Source organism: Hetaerina americana, unplaced genomic scaffold (genome assembly GCF_022747635.1).
Source record: "Hetaerina americana unplaced genomic scaffold, ioHetAmer1.1.p SCAF_5, whole genome shotgun sequence".
Taxonomy (NCBI): domain Eukaryota; kingdom Metazoa; phylum Arthropoda; class Insecta; order Odonata; family Calopterygidae; genus Hetaerina; species Hetaerina americana.
Genome location: NW_027287095.1, coordinates 14,656,435 through 14,676,414, shown reverse-complemented (window position 1 = coordinate 14,676,414; position 19,980 = coordinate 14,656,435). Strand labels below are relative to the sequence as shown.

At 37.6% G+C, this 19,980-nt stretch overlaps 1 protein-coding gene across 2 annotated transcripts; it reads left to right on the top strand.

The window, feature by feature from the left end:
• Nucleotides 1-190: 190 nt before the first annotated feature.
• Nucleotides 191-19,378, top strand: LOC139693952 (uncharacterized). Of its 2 annotated transcripts, none has more exons than XM_071592314.1 (9): nt 191-385; nt 531-720; nt 797-982; nt 1,052-1,190; nt 1,286-1,438; nt 1,512-1,567; nt 10,079-10,177; nt 10,307-10,523; nt 15,160-19,378. In XM_071592314.1, exons 1-9 carry the CDS (start codon nt 207-209, stop codon nt 15,606-15,608), a joined length of 1,668 nt encoding a protein of 555 aa, XP_071448415.1. In that variant the 5' UTR covers nt 191-206; the 3' UTR covers nt 15,609-19,378. The 2 variants fall into 2 exon arrangements, with proteins under 2 accessions (XP_071448415.1, XP_071448414.1); XM_071592313.1 differs by having other exon boundaries at nt 1,052-1,195; nt 1,276-1,438.
• Nucleotides 19,379-19,980: the final 602 nt, after the last annotated feature.

The window sequence follows — 19,980 nt, the reverse complement described above, 5'->3', positions numbered from 1 at the left end:
GTTTATTTGTAGTCACTACAATTTCGTCAACGGAGATTGGTCGACATATCGAAAGGTTACCGCCAATGAAAGCACGTGAAATTCAACCATCGATTTGTGGCGACTAAGGCGACCCTCTGATTGGATCGATTTAGGCAGAGAAAACGAGCTAAGGACCTTGAGAAAAAAAACAAATGAATAGAATCCCCAGATCCACCCAGTGTGACATGGAAGACGAAATTGACGTTGTAGGATTTACGAATGGAGTAATTAACGAAGTCCAGCAACTGAATTTGTCTTCTCTGCCTCTTCCTCCAGATGACGAAAGGCCATTTTACCGGGATTACACCGTATCGGCAGCAAACGACTTGTTGGAAAATGGAATATTCGTGGAAACCAATAAGGGGTGTGTGTAATGTTCAGTTCCCATCGTGTAATTTGTTGTAAAAAGCGCCTTGTGTTTCGAAATTTTTTGATATAATGGCTATGGTGGTTACAAACTATTTACAATGACTGGGTGACGGATTTAACCAAACTTATTGATATTGCAGGCTCGTGTGCATGACACTTAAAGATGCTTTAACATCAGGTGTTGGTGACTTGAAGCTGTCGGTTGAAGACTTGCAGAATGTTGCTGCACAGTTAATCACACAGAATCCATTAAAAATGGTCGCCTCTGATGGCTCGATGCCTATACTGTTGAATGATGTTATGCTTAACGTAGTTCAAGACGAGTCAACGGTAATTAGAAACATTTCATACCTCTTTACACTAGTGTGGGCCATCTTTTTTAATGATTTTCCACTTTTTTGAGCAGATCCCTCAGAAAGTTAGCGAAACGAATGTCGCCCAAGGCTCCACCCAAAAACCTGAAACGAGTAGTCCTTGCATAGCGCCGAAGATCAGTACTTCTCCAGACTTATCAGCAATAAAAAGACTGAATGCTGCTACAGCTCCTCCTGTGATTATTGATAATAACACTGAACCAACTGTCACTACTCAGGTCTGTATTGTTTATATTAACGATAAGATTTTGGTGAAATGCGTTTGACACTCATTATACCTTCCACAGCATAAGAAGCGTGGTGGGTGGCCGAAAGGACGGAAGAGAAAGCCTGAGTTGCTAGAAAATAGACCGCCGAAGGCCCCTGCTACCGGTTATGTTTTGTATTTAAATGAGAAGAGGAAACTCTTTAAAGACCAAATATTTAGTGAGGTATCTTTAGTATTTTTTATGTGTTTAGTTGCATGGCTTTTTTGGGCGTTTCCGTGATTACATTTGTGCTCAATTTATAGGTTACAAAAGTATTAGGCCATGAGTGGAGTAAATTAAGCCTAGAGGAGAAGCAAAAGTATCTAGATAAAGCAGAAATTGACAAGAAACGTTACAGGGAAGAATTAAAAGCTTATAGGCAGTCTGATGCTTATCAGTCCTATCTAAACAGAAAGCGGATGAAAAGTAAGTGTTAGTTTTAATTAGCTGCTGATTCTGTACCATTGAATTTTATTTGTTTAAATTTCAAATCTTTTAGGTCAGCAGGGAAATGGTACTGAAGAATCTGATATGGATGCCACAGATGAAATTGATGTAAGTAAATACAGTTATGCTTGTTTATCGAGGGATTCTCTTGATGTTTCAAAATTCAAGGTACAACTGGCAATACTCTAATGTTAACATGCTATAATACAGTGGTACCGTTATAAACAATATGATAATCCTAACATTTTCAAAGATGAAATTTAAGTTATTCCTTAGAGAAAGCCCTAGGGTAGTTCATTTGGCATTTGTTTATTATTTGGTTTTGCAGTATGCCTTTAAAGAAAGTAAAACTAAATTTTTTTGTAGTACACAATCTTTCTTAACCACCAACACACTAATAGAGGTTTAGAAATGTTATGTTTAGTCACTATAACCAAAGGTAGAAATGGGCACAAATTTTAGTTCTGCTTACTTCACATTTGAAATATTTTATGGTACTGTATTTCCTAGTCCTTAAGATGCATGTTTTTACTATAAAATTGCTCTGAAATTAGCATGCATTAAATGGGTATGATTTCGCCACTAGCTGATTCCCTGGGGAAAGTACTTACTATTATGTCATTTCCCATCATCTTGCTTTGGAAATGGTTTTATTTATTACGCATTTTGATAATAACATGGTTTTGTGCCAGTAATAAGCAATAGAGCTTTAATATTTCCTTGGCATAACTTCCTAAAAACTTCTCCAATAAATCATAAACTATCCATATGGTGTGTTTAGTTTCATCTCTCATTTTGTGCTGCTGAGAAAAATATGTTTTGAGTTTAGCTATGAGGGCCATCATCCCTCTGTTCAAATATTTTATCTGTCATGGTAAACTTGGTGGCTACTGGCACTCATAGTCTATAGTGTCATTCAATGTGTAATATGTTGGTTTCTATTTAGTGTGCATATCTGTGTTTACACACAGAACTAAATGTTGCATAAATCTTGAAAATTAGAATAACCTCGTGATACAGTATCGCATAAAAACTGGGAAGTCATGAATTACACTTCAGGACATGGTAACAGGGTAGCTAAAAGGTATTTTGATCCTCTTCAGACTAAGTAGATGAAATGAAAATGGGAGGACGCGCCAAATTGATGCAGTGAATGCAGATAATAAGTCAAGGGAAGAATGGGATTACTGTTTCAAAAAACGTCTAATTATAAATATTAGTTCAGCTGAATATTTCTGGCCGCCTTACTCTTCATATATTTTTTTTTTAAGGTAATCTACCGGTTAAGGTAGGTTTTTGGATGGACCCAACTAACTACCAAACAAATATTTTATTACTCCCAACAAAACACAAGATCCATCATCCTACTCTATATCAGGTCCCTCTTCATGTCTGAGTACTTTCTTCCTCCCTTCATCCCGTCCAACATCCCAACCCTGTTCCTTCCCTTTCCTCTTTTGCCCAACATTCTCCCCTCTATCACAGTCTTCAACATCCCACTGCCGATCAACACCCCCTTCATCCACTTTTCCTGCCTCCATAGGATTGCTCCCAACAAACCCCTCTCTTCGCCCACCATACCAAGTACTTCCTCATTTGTTTTCTTCTCTGTCCATTTCACCTTCTCCATTCTTCTCCACGCCCACATTTCAAAAGCCTCCAGTCTACGTCTATCCTCCTGCTTCAATGACCACGTTTCCGCACCGTACATAGCTACGCTCCATATCAAAGTTTGTACAAGTCTTTTCTTAACATCCTTACTCAAAGTCCCTGTCATCAACTCCCTCCTCCTTGTGAAAGCCTCTTTGCCTAGCGCAATTCTTCTCCTTACGTCCCTACTACTTTGACCGTGTTGTTCCAAAACACTACCGAGATACGTAAACTGTTCTACCTGCTCTAGTTTTTGCCCTCCTATTTTAATGTTAAGCTTAGCCTTTTTCTTTCTAGAAAATCGCATAACCTTTGTTTTATTAATATTGATTCTCATCCCATACCTGTCGCACTGAATTTCCAATTCACTCAGCAATGCTTGCAGCCCCTTGGCTGACTGACAAACTAAAGCTTGGTCATCAGCAAACCTAACTGATTTTACGAATTCCCCACCCACTTTCATTCCTACCTCGAGTTCTTCCCATGCCTCTTTGATCATTTCCTCTGCATACAGGTTGAACAGCAACGGTAATAATGGGCAACCCTGCCTTACACCCCTTCCTAACACTGCCCATCCTGACTCCCCGTCTCCCACCCGCACCTGAGCAGTCTGAGACAAGTACAGGTTGCGGATTAGCCTCCTTTCCCACCAATCTATTCCTATTTTCTGCAGAATACTCATTAGTTTTTCCCAATTCACCCTATCAAACGCTTTTTCGAAATCTACGAAACAGGCAAATACCTCCTGGTTGTGTTCTATATTCCTCTAGATTAATAATCTCATTACTGCAATGGCATCACGTGTACCTTTCCCCTTCCTAAACCCAAACTGATCATCCCCTAAGTAATCATTTGCCCTACTCTCTATCCTTTTGTTTATGATCCTGAGAACAACTTTAGCTGCGTGGGATATCAAACTAGTTGTCCTATAGTCCTCACATGACGTGGCCTTTACCTTTTTCGGAATAGGAACTAAAACTTATCTCACAAAGTCTTCCGGCCAGATTCCCTCCTCATAAATACTACGGATCAGCCCATATAGCCTCTTCCTCCCACATTTTCCTAAGCATTTTAAAAGTTCCACGGGAATGTTATCCACCCAAACAGCCTTATTTAGTTTAATCTCCCTTAATGCCCTTCCTATGTCATCGTCTAGTATGCCTGGAACTAAGCTATCTTCCTCTATATCGTGCTCATTTTCTACGTCTAACTTATTTCGTCTAAGTTCTTTACTATACAGTTCTTCTATTTATTCCTTCCATCACTCCTGGATCTTTCCTGTGTCAACTATTACCTTACCCGCCTTATCTCTAACTGTTAGCATAGATCTTCCTTTCCTACTTCCCGATAAAGATTTAACTTTGCTGTACAGCGCACCGATTTCACCCTTCCTCTGCAGACTTTCCATATCCTCGCACTGCGTCTTCCACCATGCTTCTTTTGCTTTATTTGTTGCCCGCCTCAATTTATTGTTCAATTCTTTGTACTTCATTTTGCCTAATTCTGTATTTATATTCTTCCATTTTCGCCGCTCATCCATCTTTGTAATCATCTCATCCGTGATCCATGGTTTCCTTGTCCTTTTAGCATTAACGGTTCCAATAGTGTCTTTTGCGGCTTTAGACAACCCTTTCTTGATCATTTCCCATTTTTCTTCGATAGTACTAAGCCCTTTACTATCCTCCATGATTTTCTCTACAGCCTTTTGGTACTCCTTCCTTGTCAATCCATTAATGCTTCTACATTCCATTTTCTAACTCGCCACCCCTGCCTTATCTTTTTGAACCGTACGCTACATTTCATAACAACTAAATTGTGGTCTGAGTCCGCACCCGCTCCCGGGAAGCTGTGGGAATTTATCACACTGTTCCTAAACGTGTATCTAACCAGGATATAATCTAGCTGATATCTTCCTGAGTCACCTGGCATTTTCCATGTATACCTGTGTCTTTTGTGGTGTCTAAACCAAGTGTTGGTGATGACTAACCCCTGTCTCCTGCAGAACTCAGCTGCTTTCTCCCCACGGTCATTCCTCGTGCCTAAACCGTAGTCCCCCACCTCATCACCATCTCTTCCTTCGCCTATCGTCGCATTCCAATCCCCCATCACTATGAAATGTTTCCCTGCAGGAACACACGAGATCATGTCCTCTAACTGATCGTATATTCTATCGACCTCTTCTTCCTTATGGTTGCTCGGTGGCATGTATACCTGAATAATAACCAAGTTCGTCGGTTCTGCTTTTATCTCCACTAGTAGTATTCTATCCGTTACCTGCTCTATGTTGACTACGCTTCTTCCTACCTCTTCATTTAATACTATGGCAACCCCTCGTTGGCTCTCGTCCCCACTGCTGTATATTATTCTATACTTATCACTCCAGTAATCCCCGCTATCTTTCCATCTCACCTCGCATAGACCTAAAATATCTATATTTCCCGTTTCCATCTCTCGCTTAACATTCTCCAATTTCCCTGTCCTCATCATTGTCCTAACATTCCACGTTCCTATTCTAACTAATGTGTTCTTCTTCTCCTGCGTCTTCTGTCCTGCTGCTGCTGGTTTTCCCTTGCAAGGGTTTCGTGGGATGACGACCGCGGAAGCCTTGCCTCCCCCGCTGCTGGTCACGACACACGGCCGATTGGGCCGAGCCCTGTGGTTGCCAGGACTCAAAATATCTATATAGTCCATCATATTTTTCTTGGGAATGATAATTGAGGTGGTTTCCTGTTGCCTTCCTCAATAGTGTTTTTAACGTGACACCATCACTTACTGGCCGCCCCACTGGGGTCAGATGCCATTGCAGCCGCCTCACTGAGGAACAGACGCTGGGTGGACTACCTTTCGTCTGGCTCCTAACCTTCGACCTATCTTGCATGGGTGACCCTACCAGGAGCAATTTTTATTACTCCCGCCAGTACAGCTCTAGGGGTCATCGGAATGCACAAGCCCTTCCACCACGTCAAGGTTGTAGTCCGGGGAGGGACTCTTCATATGCTAGGGAGAATTCTCTGATTTAAAATTATTCAATTCAATAGAGGGATACAAGTCTGTTACAAGTTGCTAATGAACATATTGATGCACCTTTTCGACCTATTTTTTAATCTGCTTCATTTACCTTGTTTATGTGTTCTTATCTGCCTTTTGCATTTAAGAAACATTGTCTTGATGTGAAAAACTCCACTGTTCGTGCAACTGAGACTTGGCACCGAAATAATTTACATAGGCCTGTGTAAGTTAACATTATCATCGCGAAATATTTTTTGTTGCTTTATATTTAACTCCTTCGCAAATTTCGTTTCGAGTCCTTGAATGGGTTTAGCAAGCCAATGTGTAAATACGAGTTGAAAATACAAATAAACATGCAAATACATGCATACAAATTGTATATGCTCTGCTGGAAAATAATAAAGTTCAGTTTACTTAGCCTCCGCAGCTTCCCTTACAAAATAATACTGCGCATGAAATAGGTATCACACCCCTGTGATGTATTCTGTTGTTGGCAGTTTTTTTGGGAGGATTGACTATCATTATAAATAGTCACTGGAGACGAGGCTTGACCTCATTAATCTCAGATAATAAATTACACAGGTACATGATTCTTTTAGATTACGCCATTCATTCAGCAGCAGTGCTTGAAATTGCCACTGAATTATGCTTTTTTCTTTCCCAAGGTGTATCGTAGTTTTTTAATTTGAAAAGATGTCCTGTATATGACCTATTATTACAGTCAGCTCCCCAATCTGCATCAACGATACCATGTAAATTGGAGTCTTGGAGTGGGTTCATTGAACTCGAGGAATCTATGGTTCCCTTCATATGTTGCAGTACTCTAATTGCACATCCCCAGTGCTCCACTCTATGGCATGCATTATATTAGACAAGAGAGCGGACGAGGAGTAAGAGTATCAGGTCTCATATTTTCAGCTAGGTACATCGGGTGACCAATCATATTCTATCAAGGAGAATAGCCACATTTTTTACTCATTTCTTAAGGACTTGCACAGTGCACTCAGGTTTATATTGTTTTGTATAATATAACATGGAGTATATGTTTAAATGCTTTTGATAGATTACATAATGGCATAAACATTCTCCTGATCTTTAAAAGCAGTTAATAACAGACTCTATAGCCAAGGTTGTTGATTTGCCAGATTAAAAACCATATTCAGAAAGGGAAAGAGAATGTGGTGTCAAATTTTCTTAGGGCTGTTTTATAGTAATAATTTCTAAGAGCTTAAAAAGAGTAGGCACAATGGTAGCAGGATGGTTTTCTTTGTCTTCTTATTTAAAGATGGGTACACAGCTGCACTTGAAAAAGTATGGGAAAACTCCCTCTGTGAGGCAGTAATTTATGATTTTAGTCTACGGTTGAGCAATAAATTCTATCAAATCCTTTAGAAGGTTACTTAAGAAACCATAAATGTCCCTGCTATTTGAGCCTTTGAATTTGCCAATGGTTTTGGTTATGTCATCGGTACTTATGTGTTTCCATTTGAACAGGCAATTTTGGATTTTTCAATTCATTACTAATCATCAGAATAAACAGTAAAGGGGTTTATATTTGAAAGAATATGCTTAGCTTAGGAAACAGGTAGTATTAGTTTTTAGGGGAGGTGTCTGACAGCTGAGGTCAGTTGTCCCATTAGGGATGGACAGGAAAGGATGAAGGGTGCAGAGAAACCCGGCATCGGCATTAGCCTGCTTTTAACAAGTGCCAAGGGGTCCACAGCTAAATGTCCCATCCGATAGCCACGTACTTAATCAATGTGATCTCCACAAAGCACCTCAATTAAGAATCGGGACGACGCCAGGGAAAAATATCTGTCATTTCTGGGATTCGAACCCGGGCCCTCAAGGTGGGAAGCCAGTGCTTATGAAAATTCTCCTAGCAGCTTTACCTTGATTTTTAGAATTGGAGACATGGGATGCATTAGCCATCCTTGGTTTATTGTTTCTTGTCAGGTTATCAGTCATACTTCTTGATCTGGCATATAGCTGAACTATCCTCTTTTGCATTTCAACATGTTCAATGTGGAACCATTTATGTTGTTTTCTCTTCTTTCTAAAACCATAGCTATTTATGGAATAAAGAGGAAAACATTCATTGATATATTTTAACTAATGGTGATGGAGGCGATAGAAATTTGAGCAACTATTAGCATTACTACACAACAAACGCAGTCAATATTTAAGATATTAAATGTGGAAGATATTTAAATTGATATAAGACACACTCATTGATGTGTTAATTGAAGAGTTTTTTTCTATCATGCTTCAACTTCTAGAACTGATGACTGTTAAATTTAATTGCAATGATAACAGCAAGATGATCTGATTTACTGTAATCCCTTACTAAGCATTTATATAATGACATTTTACAATTGGTGTCAATGTGTTCTAAGCAGTAAAGCTTGCATGTAGGTTCAGAAATTGCAAAAAAAGATTAAAACATTTGAAAAAGTTAGCAAGCAATAATTGATTTAATCAAATTTGGCATTTCTTCAAATTTCTGCCAACATTCATTCAGATCACCATGAGGTCAACAATGCACACAGTTCATAATTAATCCATTGTGGTCACATCTCCCAACTTAACAGGCCCTGGGAGATTTGACCAGAATAGGGTAAATTAAGTTCCACAATGAATATAGGTTTAATTATGTAATGTATTGCTGTGCAGAAATGAAATATAGCTATGTCTTCATTGTAACTCGGTATACTTCTGTCAAGGTAAAATCATACTTCTAAATAATTTTTGCCAATGGGACACACTTGTTGTTTGCCCACAGACTCTTATCAATTGGCTAAAGATACGGCATTATGAATGATAGGTTGCAATCTAGTATTTTCAATAGATTTGAGAGCCATAATTCCATTTTCAAGCTTTCAACATAGGCCACCAAGGTGAAAATATTGGACTTCTTCGAGAGAGAGTTCTTGAAGATAAAAAGGGACGTTTGAAGCGTGATATGGTGGAATATCATAATAAAATAAAAATTGGCAATTTTCCACCAAATAAAATTTATTAATGCGACCGGTGTCACCACCTGACGATGATGTCGTTATATTGTCACCCTACCCGTGTCACCTAATGTAGTTACATTGAAACCGGTCGCATTAATAAATTTTATTTTGTGGAAAATTGCCAATTTTTAATTAGTTCTTGAAGATCACCTTTCAATTTGCTCAAATTTGGTGCTGATTTGTTTAACAAGAGTTATGTGGTGAATTACTGAACATAATAGCATTTAGATTAATAATATAAAAAATACATTAAAATTAAGTTTCATTTATAGTACAGGTATATAGATAGGTATGTTGCAATTCTAGAACTAAAGAAACTGAAACTGCATGAATCTTAAATAATCTAAATAAAACATGAATTGTTGACCTTGTTCTCATGCTACTCAAATACTCGTCAATAGCCCACCTCTAAAATTCCATTTCACAATGAGTTGGAAGCAGCACATTAGACAACGTTAAATCCCAACTAGGTAATACTGAACAAATATCACCCACTTTATGCTATTGCTTACTCGATACAGTGGCGAGTAACAAAATTTTTTTCTAAACAAATTTTCTTAGTTTGTTGAGTGGCAGATAAATTATGTCAATTTGAATTTTTTCTACATATTTTAAATATAATATGCATGTAATGGTATTTCAAATAGTAATTGTAAATAAATTTAGATATTTAAATACTATCCAACCCCTGCTTTTGTGTGAACCAAACCCTTTGAGAGGTGTGTGTCACATGCTTCTTTCTGACTCTTGCGATTGGTCGGCAGATAAAACTGTTGGCACCTCTTATTTAATTAGGGAGTGAATTCCTTGAACTGTCCTTTCTCATGGCTATAGCTGATTAATCTAAACTGTGTATGTAATTTGTCTTGTCTGTTGGAAATGTTGAGCTGACTGAGAATTTTTATTCTTCACAAATGTAGTGTAAAAGTTTTTCGTCTACTAGGATGAAGACAATGAGGAACTGTATTGTAGATCGTGTGATCAGTGGTTTACTACCCTTCACAATAAAAAGGAACATCTTTATGGGCGGCAGCATTTGCAGGTGGGAATTTTCTTTTCTTTGAATTATTGAATATTATTTTTATACTTAAGCATAATTTTAGGTGGTGCAAGGTTTGCCATCACGACCTGCTTGAAAGTCCTAATAGGATATTTGTTTCTATTCTCTTAGTCAATTGCAGGAGACTTTCGGAAAGGACGGCTTCAAGCAGAGCAAGACAGCGGTCGAGGTAGCCTTTCAACGTCGCTGGATGACTCCAGCCTTGATGGACCACCTGGAGGGCGAAAGCGAATGAAAACCATTCCGAATTCCTGTGGTACTTCTGCAGCTGCCAGTGGCTTGCCAACTGTCTCCGATGCTATTATTCGCTTCATGGAGGTTGTTGCAGGTTGGTTACTTCTGTAATACTAAGCCGACAAATATTTCGGTTGACAAATTAATCTACCTAGCTCCTTTGGACTTAGCCTAAATGGACAGTCACAGCATGTATGTGTAGCACACTTTTTTGTTTACTTAAGTTCTGCATGAGTTGATCCCTGGCTAGGGATTCTATTATTCCTAAATAATTTCGGCCATGTTCTGAAGCATTATGTTTTTGTAATTCTTATTTAATTTTACAAATTAGGATGCATATAGTGGCATCTCTGTTTACTCTGGTTTCATTTAGGCCCTAAGAGCTAACCAATCACTAAACTAAACTTTGCAAAGTCATTCATTGGCCTATCACTGGAGTGTGGTGTTACTTAGGTTATTTTTATTCAGTGAAACCTCATATTTATGGATCCCTGATTCCCATAATTTTTACATTCTTATAACCCTGAATTTAAGCACCATATCACTAGTGCAATGAGTTAAGAAGCCTGCTTTTATTGTAATTTTCCCAACATTCATTTGTAGCACAAATGTTTTGTGATTAGATGGTTTGTATAAAAAGTTTCGGGAAAATAGATTCATTCAGATATTGCTACAATGCTTCGAAGTACATACATTGAGCCACTGTTGATAGTGGCTTTTCCACAACTCAAAGGCTCACTGATAAGTGGATTCTGGAAGGTCCTTAAGGGTGCTCGTGCAAGCTTCTATGATGGTACTTATGGTCCATTGGTTGTGTCCTTTTGAGATAGGATTTCACTTCTTATCAGAATAAGAAATAGCCTGCTGGTGCCAAGTCTGCTCTATAAGGGTGTTGGGGAATTGTCACGATGTTGTTGCAGAAGGTCTTCAAAAGTAGACACTCGGCTCTGCTCTTGGTCGTCTGTTTAGACCTTCGGGAAGAGTTAAGCACAGATGTTGCACAATGCAAAATTTTCAGTGATAATTGTATGTTCCCCCTCCCCGGACTACAACCTTGACGTGGTGGAAGGGCTTGTGCATTCCGATGACCCCTAGAGCTGTGCTGGCGGGAGTAATAATAATTGCTCCTGGTAGGGTCACCCGTGCCAGATAGGTCGAAGGTTAGGAGCCAGACGAAAGGTAGTCCACCCAGCGTCTGTTCCTCAGTGAGGCGGCTGCAATGGCATCTGACCCCAGTGGGGTGGCCAGTAAGTGATGGTGTCACGTTAAAAACACTATTGAGGAAGGCAACGGGAAACCACCTCAATTATCATTCCCAAGATTTACATGATGGACAAAACAGAGATTTTGAGTCCTGGCAACTATGGGGCTCGGCCCAATCGGCCGTGTGTCGTGCCCGGCAGCGGGGGAGGCACGGCTTCCGTGGTCGTCATCCCACAAAACCCTTCCAAGGGAAAACCAGCAGCAGCAGGACAGAAGACGCAGGAGAAGAAGACCAAATTAGTTAGAATAGGAACGTGGAATGTTAGAACAATGATGAGGACAGGGAAATTGGAGAATGTTAAGTGAGAGATGGGAAGGGGAAATATGGATATTTTAGGTCTATGCGAGGTGAGTGGTATGCAGAGGAAATGATCAAAGAGGCATGGGAAGAACTCGAGGTAGGAATGAAAGTGGGTGGGGAATTCGTAAAATCAGTTAGGTTTGCTGATGACCAAGCTTCAGTCTGTCAGTCAGCCAAGGGTTTGCCAGCATTGCTGAGTGGATTGGAAATTCAGTGCAACAGGTATGGGATGAAAATCAATATTAATAAAACAAAGGTTTTGTGATTTTCTAGAAAAAAAAAGGCTAAGCTAAACATTAAAATAGGAGGGCAAAAACTAGAGCAGGAAGAACAGTTTACGTATCTCGGTAGTGTTTTGGACCAACACGGTCAAAGTAGTAGGGACTTAACGAGAAGAATTGCGCTTGGCAAAGAGGCTTTCACAAGGAGGAGGGAGTTGATGACAGGGACTTTGAGTAAGGATGTTAAGAAAAGACTCGTAAAAACTTTGATATGGAGCGTAGCTATGTACGGTGCGGAAACGTGGTCATTGAAGCAGGAGGATAGACATAGATTGGAGGCTTTTGAAATGTGGGTGTGGAGAAGAATGGAGAAGGTGAAATGGACAGAGAAGAAAACAAACGAGGAAGTACTTGGTATGTTGGGAGAAGATAGGGGTTTGTTAGGAGCAATCCTATGGAGGCAGGGAAAGTGGATGAAGGGGGTGTTGACCGGCAGTGGGATGTTGAAGACTGTGATTGAGGGGAGAATGTTGGGCAAAAGAGGAAAGGGAAGGAACAGGATAGGGATGTTGGACGGGATGAAGGGAGGAAGAAAGTACTCAGAGATGAAGAGGGACCTGATATAGAGTAGGATGATGGATTTTGTGTTTTGTTAGGAGTAATAAAATATTTGTTTGGTAGTTGTGTCCATCCAAAAACCTACGTTAACCGGTAGATTACCTTAAAAAAAAATGGTATGTTCTGTCATCTTGTTAATGCTAATACCATCTGCAATCATGCACACACCCAATCTATGATCTAAATTCAGCACTTCACGCATACATCAGGAAAAAATTGCTACCAATACTTTTTATACAGTGCTTGTATGCAGTGTATATCAGTTCATTAAAATTTTGTTTTTCCTCATAAATTGGTTTAATCAATTTTTAAATTATCAGAGTATTGTGTGCCAATGACGTTTGAATTGGCTGTGAGGGAAAGGTTCTGCTTTTCTGGCTGGAATGCTCTTTTTTTCTGTTTAAAAAGACTGAAGCTGTGGGCCTATATTACGTTCATATTATTTCATTTGAATGTTGTTAATATTGATTTTGAATTTTGAAAGAAAAAATATTGAAGACCTAGCAGAAGCTGGAAATTCAATAAAAAGTTATGTGAATATCGGAAACCTTCCAATATCAGAAATAGAGCCTCATAATTTTCATTTTATCCTTTTACTTTGTGTTTACCTCTCTGGATGTATGCTTATGATAATTATATATTTTATTAAACCCCCGTATAAATAAATAAATGCAATAAAACAGATTTAAGTTATCAAAATATTTTTTCTCAACCAGCGTTGATTTATATATTGTTCAGGTTTTATTAATTTAAAACTTAAATTGGAGGTTTAGATGCGACTGAATAGTATGGAAATAACTGTGAAAAACTAAACATGTTTGTTGTTTATGCAGAAGGAGAGTTTTGCAATTACAAAGGTAACAAGAGCACACTATCTGAATGCAAATTTGTCGGGATAATTCTTTCTTGAGAACACACACCTCTCCTCTATGGAATGTTGAGCATTCATATGAGATTGGCATGGAAACTTTGGTTGCTTTATAAAAATATGCCATGGGTTTAATGTCTTCATTTTCTATTCCTAAATCAAAATTAAGTTCAATTTGTATGCACAAATTAAGTGTGGTAGTTCATTTCAGTACATAACAATTCAAATAGAAACTACGAGGGTCATCCGGAAAGTAGTACCCGTTCGTGCCGCATGAAGTGCTGACGACGCGAGTAGCCGCTGGACGAGGTCAGATAGCTTCAGTGGCTTGTCTGCCTTCTCTGAGCCAAGTTGCGTGACGCTAGCATTGCCTGTGTTGTTTCTGTGATTGTTTACAATGTTTAAAAAAATTGAGAACGCCGCCAGTTGTGAAGTGAGGGCAGTGATTAAATTCCTCAATGCAAGAAACGTTCGCTCATGTGATATTCATCGCCAATTAAAGGAGGTGTATGGAGACAATGTAATGGACGAGTCGTCTGTTCGGCGGTGGTGTCGCAACTTCGACATGGGGAGGGGGAACACACACGACGATGAGCGTTCGGGGAGACCGTCTGTCATTACAGACCAACTGGTGAGCTCAGTTGACGAATTCGTGAGGAACGATCGGCGCGTCACAATTGATGACATCTGTGAGCATTTTCCCAATGTTTCTCGAACAATTGTTCATGAAATTGTTAAACACCATCTGCATTATGCAAAAATTTGTGCAAGATGGGTCCCTCGCGTATCTCAATGAGCTGGCGGCGAAGGACTATGCAGCAGGAATACAGAAACTTGTCACACGTTATGACAAATGCCTTAATTTGCTTGGAGATTATGTTGAGAAGTAGTTTAAAGTATCCTCTTTCAAATAAAATTTTTTATGTTTGTTAATATTTACTTTTGTGTCTTTATTTCACGAACGGGTACTACTTTCCGGATGACCCTCGTAAGTCTCCTAGTAGGATTTGTAGTGATAAATGGGAACTGATGTGTTTAACTGAAAAACACCATGTGACTTTCATTTGAATTTATCGGGTGCCTAATAATTATGAAAGTTAGTGTTTAATGTTATAGTATTTATGAACTCTAAATGACCACAGTATGTTCTGAAAAGCATGGCTATTTTGCAAAAAAGTTCACTTCTGTTTACCATGATGCCACTTGTGCTCACATATAGTGTATACGTGTGAATATATTGGCCCTCTTTTAAGTGGTGCATAGATAACACTGGACTGTTGAATTTAGTTCATTATGTTCGATGCAGTAGAATTTTTATTGGAACGAGGACCATGTGACTAAATTTATTCATCTACAACATCTTGCAATCTGGCTAAATGAAAAAGGTCCATGCAGACACTTCCTGTTGCGTGGACAGTAAGTGTATTTTGCAATTAATGTGCCATGTCACTGTCCACAGAGAGGGGGAAGGAACAGGAGAGAGAAGTGGGTCTGTTAAGGGGGCGCTTGGAAGTGGTGAAAGGTCGTCATGCTGCCCTGTCTCACACACTTGCCGAGTTGAAGGAGAGGGAGAGGGAACTCCGCGAGTCCCACGAGAGTGCCAAGCAGGACGAGAGCTCTCTCAACCAGGAACTCTGCAACTTGCTCCTGCTCCCGACTTTTATCTTAGTGAGCTCTGAGTTAGATGACAAGAAGGACGCAAGGAGTGTTGCCATTAACGATGGGGAGATTGTTCGGGCAGTTGAAGAGACTCCAATGGAGGGCAGCATAAACATCGGAGATATATCCGAGGAGAATGCTTGTTTTGAAGTGATTGATGTGAAGGCAGATGATGAGGATATTAAGTTTGAAACTGTTATTATAAACCCTAATTCAGCTGTTCATTTTGTTACTTCCATGGAGACGTAGTTAAATTAATTCAGCCAAAGCTATTCTAAATTAAGCATAAACTTGATTTTTAGCACTTGCATTGTATGGTTCCGATTGCAGTTTCTGTTAGTTGAACCAAAATATGATCTTTTTAAACCAAATAATGATTTTTATCAATCTATGTGGAAAGGATATATTTTGTTTGGCAATTTACTTTTGAGGAATAGTAGAATTGTCATTAGGGTTAGGTAAGCATGTACACCATGTACCTGATGAGAGAATGAATGGATCTCAAGAAGTATTTTTATGCTTCATATAAACTCCACATATATGTACATCTCCTCATGGCTCAAACTCATATTCATTCTTATGCCAATGTGAATCCTAAGGCTGCTTCTTAAGAGTTTTCTTAAGTGTATCATTCTGGTCTATACCCCACTCTTCATATATGTCTATGTACTGCCATTTGTTATCCTCTTCTTTATGTTTTTTATTAGATTATTGAGAAAAAAATGAAATTTCTCGCAGCTTGGTGTCATTAACGTATTAAAATCATCTTTGTCTCAAGATGAGTCAGTTTTCATTTCCGTGGTCATTCCATGCAAATGAAATTGTTTGCAGGATGTCAATCACATTTCCCTTCTAATGATCAAAAAATAAAGCTATGGGAAAAAGTTATCATTTGAGAAAAAAGGAAATTTCAAGATGCAGCCTTTCCTGATTTGCTAATGTTATTAAAATAATTATAATGCAAACTTTTCAGTTAAATAATATTTTTAGCTTGTTCCCTAAAAATAAAGACTGCTTATGTGTATATCGGATGATTGTTTTTATGGAGAATATAGTTCAAGTGGATAGAAAAAACTAGTTTATGTGCTGTAAAAATTAAATGGCTGTAGCATTTAATAATAAGTTATATATTTAAACTGTGAAAAAATTTATTGTTTAAAATGTTGAGTTTGCCTAGGATGTAAAAGGGGTAAAGCATTACCGATAAGAAAGATCAATGAAATGTTTTCATAATAAAAATGAGCATCACTTCCACTGATCTCAACTTCTTTTGGTTTCACCAATGCCCTAAACCAGTCAGATGATTCATCATTACTGCTTTACCCATTTAGAAAAGTTGCTTAAAGTATAGAAAAGAGCTGTTAAGTTATGGAAAATCACTCTAACATCTGAAAATTCCCATTGATTTTGGGTGAAAAATCCTCAAAAAAAACTGTGATAACCCCTAAGTATCAGTAGCATGAATAAATTTGTGAAATTGAAGAAACATACGTTCTAGCATACTTATAAATTGTACTGAACTTCAGTCTGCTCTCAATATGGAAGGGACATATTCCCTTTGCAGAGAAAATCACTAAACCCACATTTTTCTTCGGATATTGTGATTTTTAGTGAGGGAAAGCCAGGAAATTTTGTATTCTAAGCATTGTTATCATTTGCGGTGCTTTCTTGTTTCATTGGAAGGAAATCTTGGTCAATTTGTATCCATATGACAAATTTCAAGGGAAGAAATAAAATAATGAAATATAGGGAATGTAGCATTGTCAAACTTGTACCATTATTAGCATTTTTCTTAACACTTTTCGGAATTTAGAATGAGTATTTTGGTGCCATTGGATAAGGTGTTTTATTTAAATCCTTCCTTGCCTAAAATTGCAATATTACCTGGCCTAAAAGGAGTGTGACACGTCAACCTTTAGACTGCTCTGAAGACACTCAGGAAGTGATGTTTAATTGTAATGTAATGCATTTTTTCCAAAATGTTGTCACTGTATACTATTGTCTACATATATTTTAACTAAAATTGTGGCTTCTTGAAAAGCTACAGAACTGGCTGTGTTAGAATTAGGGACTTAATTGTTATATTAAAAGGTAAAATCTTGTCTGTACTTCTTGTATATCAGATAATTTAATACTAAAGTAATGCTTATGCTGATAAACCAAGAAACAAAATTTGTGTAATTCTAGAAAACTTTGTTACCAACTTATTTATTTTTCCAATTTTGGGTAGTAATTTTCCCAACTATATAATGATGTGGTGAGACTGAAACTCTGCATTAAATAAAGGTTTTATCCTCTGGATAAAATGAGATTACTTTCTGTTTTGTGGTTCACTCTGAATTTACATTGTGGCAAAGGTTAATAGCTTATGGAAGTTTGGCCAATAGCACCCTCCTTGAAGAGAGTCTTATTAATACATAGTGTAAATATTTTCTTGTAAAGTAAAATACATTTATGATTATTTTTTTAAGTATTGTATCACTCTATATTTTTACCTGTTGTGAGACTCGTGTCAAAGTTGTATTCTTAAAACAAGTATTGAAAGGATTTCTAACCAAGGAAGCATGAAGTACAGTTTCTAGTGGTATGAGTGGCTAACTTTGCCACTTGCTTGTCTTAGTTTTGTTTTTATCGTTTTGAGGCCATTGTTTACAATGTGGATTTGAAAAGTATTCTTTCAGTTTTAACATTTACAAAACTAATGTTATTCATATGATCCTGTGGAAATGCCTTATTCTTACTGTATTGATTCTAGCATCAAAGGACTTGACGGTTTCATTGCATATGGTGACACACCTTGATCTGTCTTACAAATACCTCCTTCACTCTCAGTTGATACAATGAAATGCTCTGCCGACCGGAAGTGACTACTGGTAGGAGCAGTGCTACAACAATATAATACGATTGTCCCCACTAAGTGAAAAAAACACTTGTCACTGTGGTATAATTTTTTGTGCCAAAAATGTACATCATTCATCTAGTGGCGATCAAATTATTGACTACTAAATTCCTATAAAAATTGGATGTTTCCATCACCCTTATCTATGATCTATTAGTTGTGGTTATTAACTCTCTGCTTCTATCTCCCAAAGAGGTTGAGCTTCATTACATAATGTTCCTTCAGGGCAATCCCTTACACTCCATGATATATGACAATATTTCCCACAAAAACTTATAATTTTTTTATTAAAGTATATTTCTGTGCTAAGTAACAGATGCAAGGATTTTTTGTTGACCAAAGTGAAGTGAATGAACTGTAATTTATTGAAACAATACCTTAACGAAAATTCTTATGTGAACAATGATAGTCAATTAAATATTCTACATATTATATGGATGTTCCCACATGTCTATGTATGACCCAGCAATGCTGTATTCTAGATGATGGTGGAAAAAGAAATGTAGTGGTACTAATCATATTAATTAATCCTCTCTCAGCATAAGGGCAAAGTAGGGATTCGCCCAGTAAAATTTTAAGCCTCGGTTGTAGTTGGTGTAAAGGGAAACTGCATGTTGTTACGGCAACTGCTAATATGGAATGAAATACATAGAGGAAAATCCCTTTGAATGTAATAGATTTCAACTTATATTTTGTTGGCATGTTGCTTATTGATGTAATTCAAGTGATGCTTGTTAATGTTGATTGTACTTCAGTTATTCTATTCTGCTGACAATATCAGGTTTTAATTTCCCGAGTGATTTGTATATAGTCTGAAGGAAATACTTTAACTTATCCTCTCAACATTTCATCCAGTGCTGAACTGTAAATTTACCGGTCTTTGCCATAGGAATATGCATTTTTTAATACCAAAAAGGACCATACTTTAAGGGTGCATGGCAGAATGTAATTGACTTATACATTAAGGGTGATACTGCTTCATCAATTGTTTATGGATTCTTGTTTGAATAACTTTGCATAATGTAAACACAGTAATGTCACTTTCATGTTTTGTATTTACGTTCATTCCCAGTTTTTGTAAATGTGCTTTAAATATTTTGTACATGCAAAACAAATACAATTCTTTCCTATGCATTATAATTTTTTCAATCCATTCTGTCTCAACCACAGTTCAATTAAGGTGATGAAATTTCAGTGATCATTTTTGTCAATGAAATTTATTTTATATACTTACATGACTGCAGCAAATAATGTTAATGATTTCAATGAAACTTTCACACTCATATGACACAAGAGGCAGCAATGTTCTCCATGTAAATTCTTACCTAAATATAAAAAATATGCACAAGAATATTGAACTAGAAGAGTGATATTATAAAAAAAGTTGTCAAAAAGGCGAAAGCCTTAAAACAAAGTGCCCCCTAACTTTTTTAAGATAACCGAATAAATATTTGTTTACACTGTGCTATTATGATGATAAGAAGTACTAAGAGTAACTAATTTCTTTTGTTGCATGTACATATTTCAAGTTTTGTGAAGTTTTAATCTCCCCTATGCTTACATGTTGTAAGCAACTTGCATGAATGAAATATATATATATATATAGATAGATAGTAATTATAATATATTTAAATATGCATTTTTATACAAATTGCTCACTCATGAAGGTAAATAATACACTTTCCCAAACATTTTTGTTATTGTTTGTTATGTTTCACATTG

Excerpts from the sequence above, each read along its gene's own strand:
- LOC139693952 (XM_071592313.1), top strand. The coding sequence starts at position 207 with ATGGAAGACGAAATTGACGTTGTAGGATTTACGAATGGAGTAATTAAC. Across the intron at positions 983-1,051 it reads AACCAACTGTCACTACTCAG|CATAAGAAGCGTGGTGGGTG; the intron begins GTCTGTATTGTT and ends TACCTTCCACAG. Across the intron at positions 1,439-1,511 it reads AAACAGAAAGCGGATGAAAA|GTCAGCAGGGAAATGGTACT; the intron begins GTAAGTGTTAGT and ends CAAATCTTTTAG.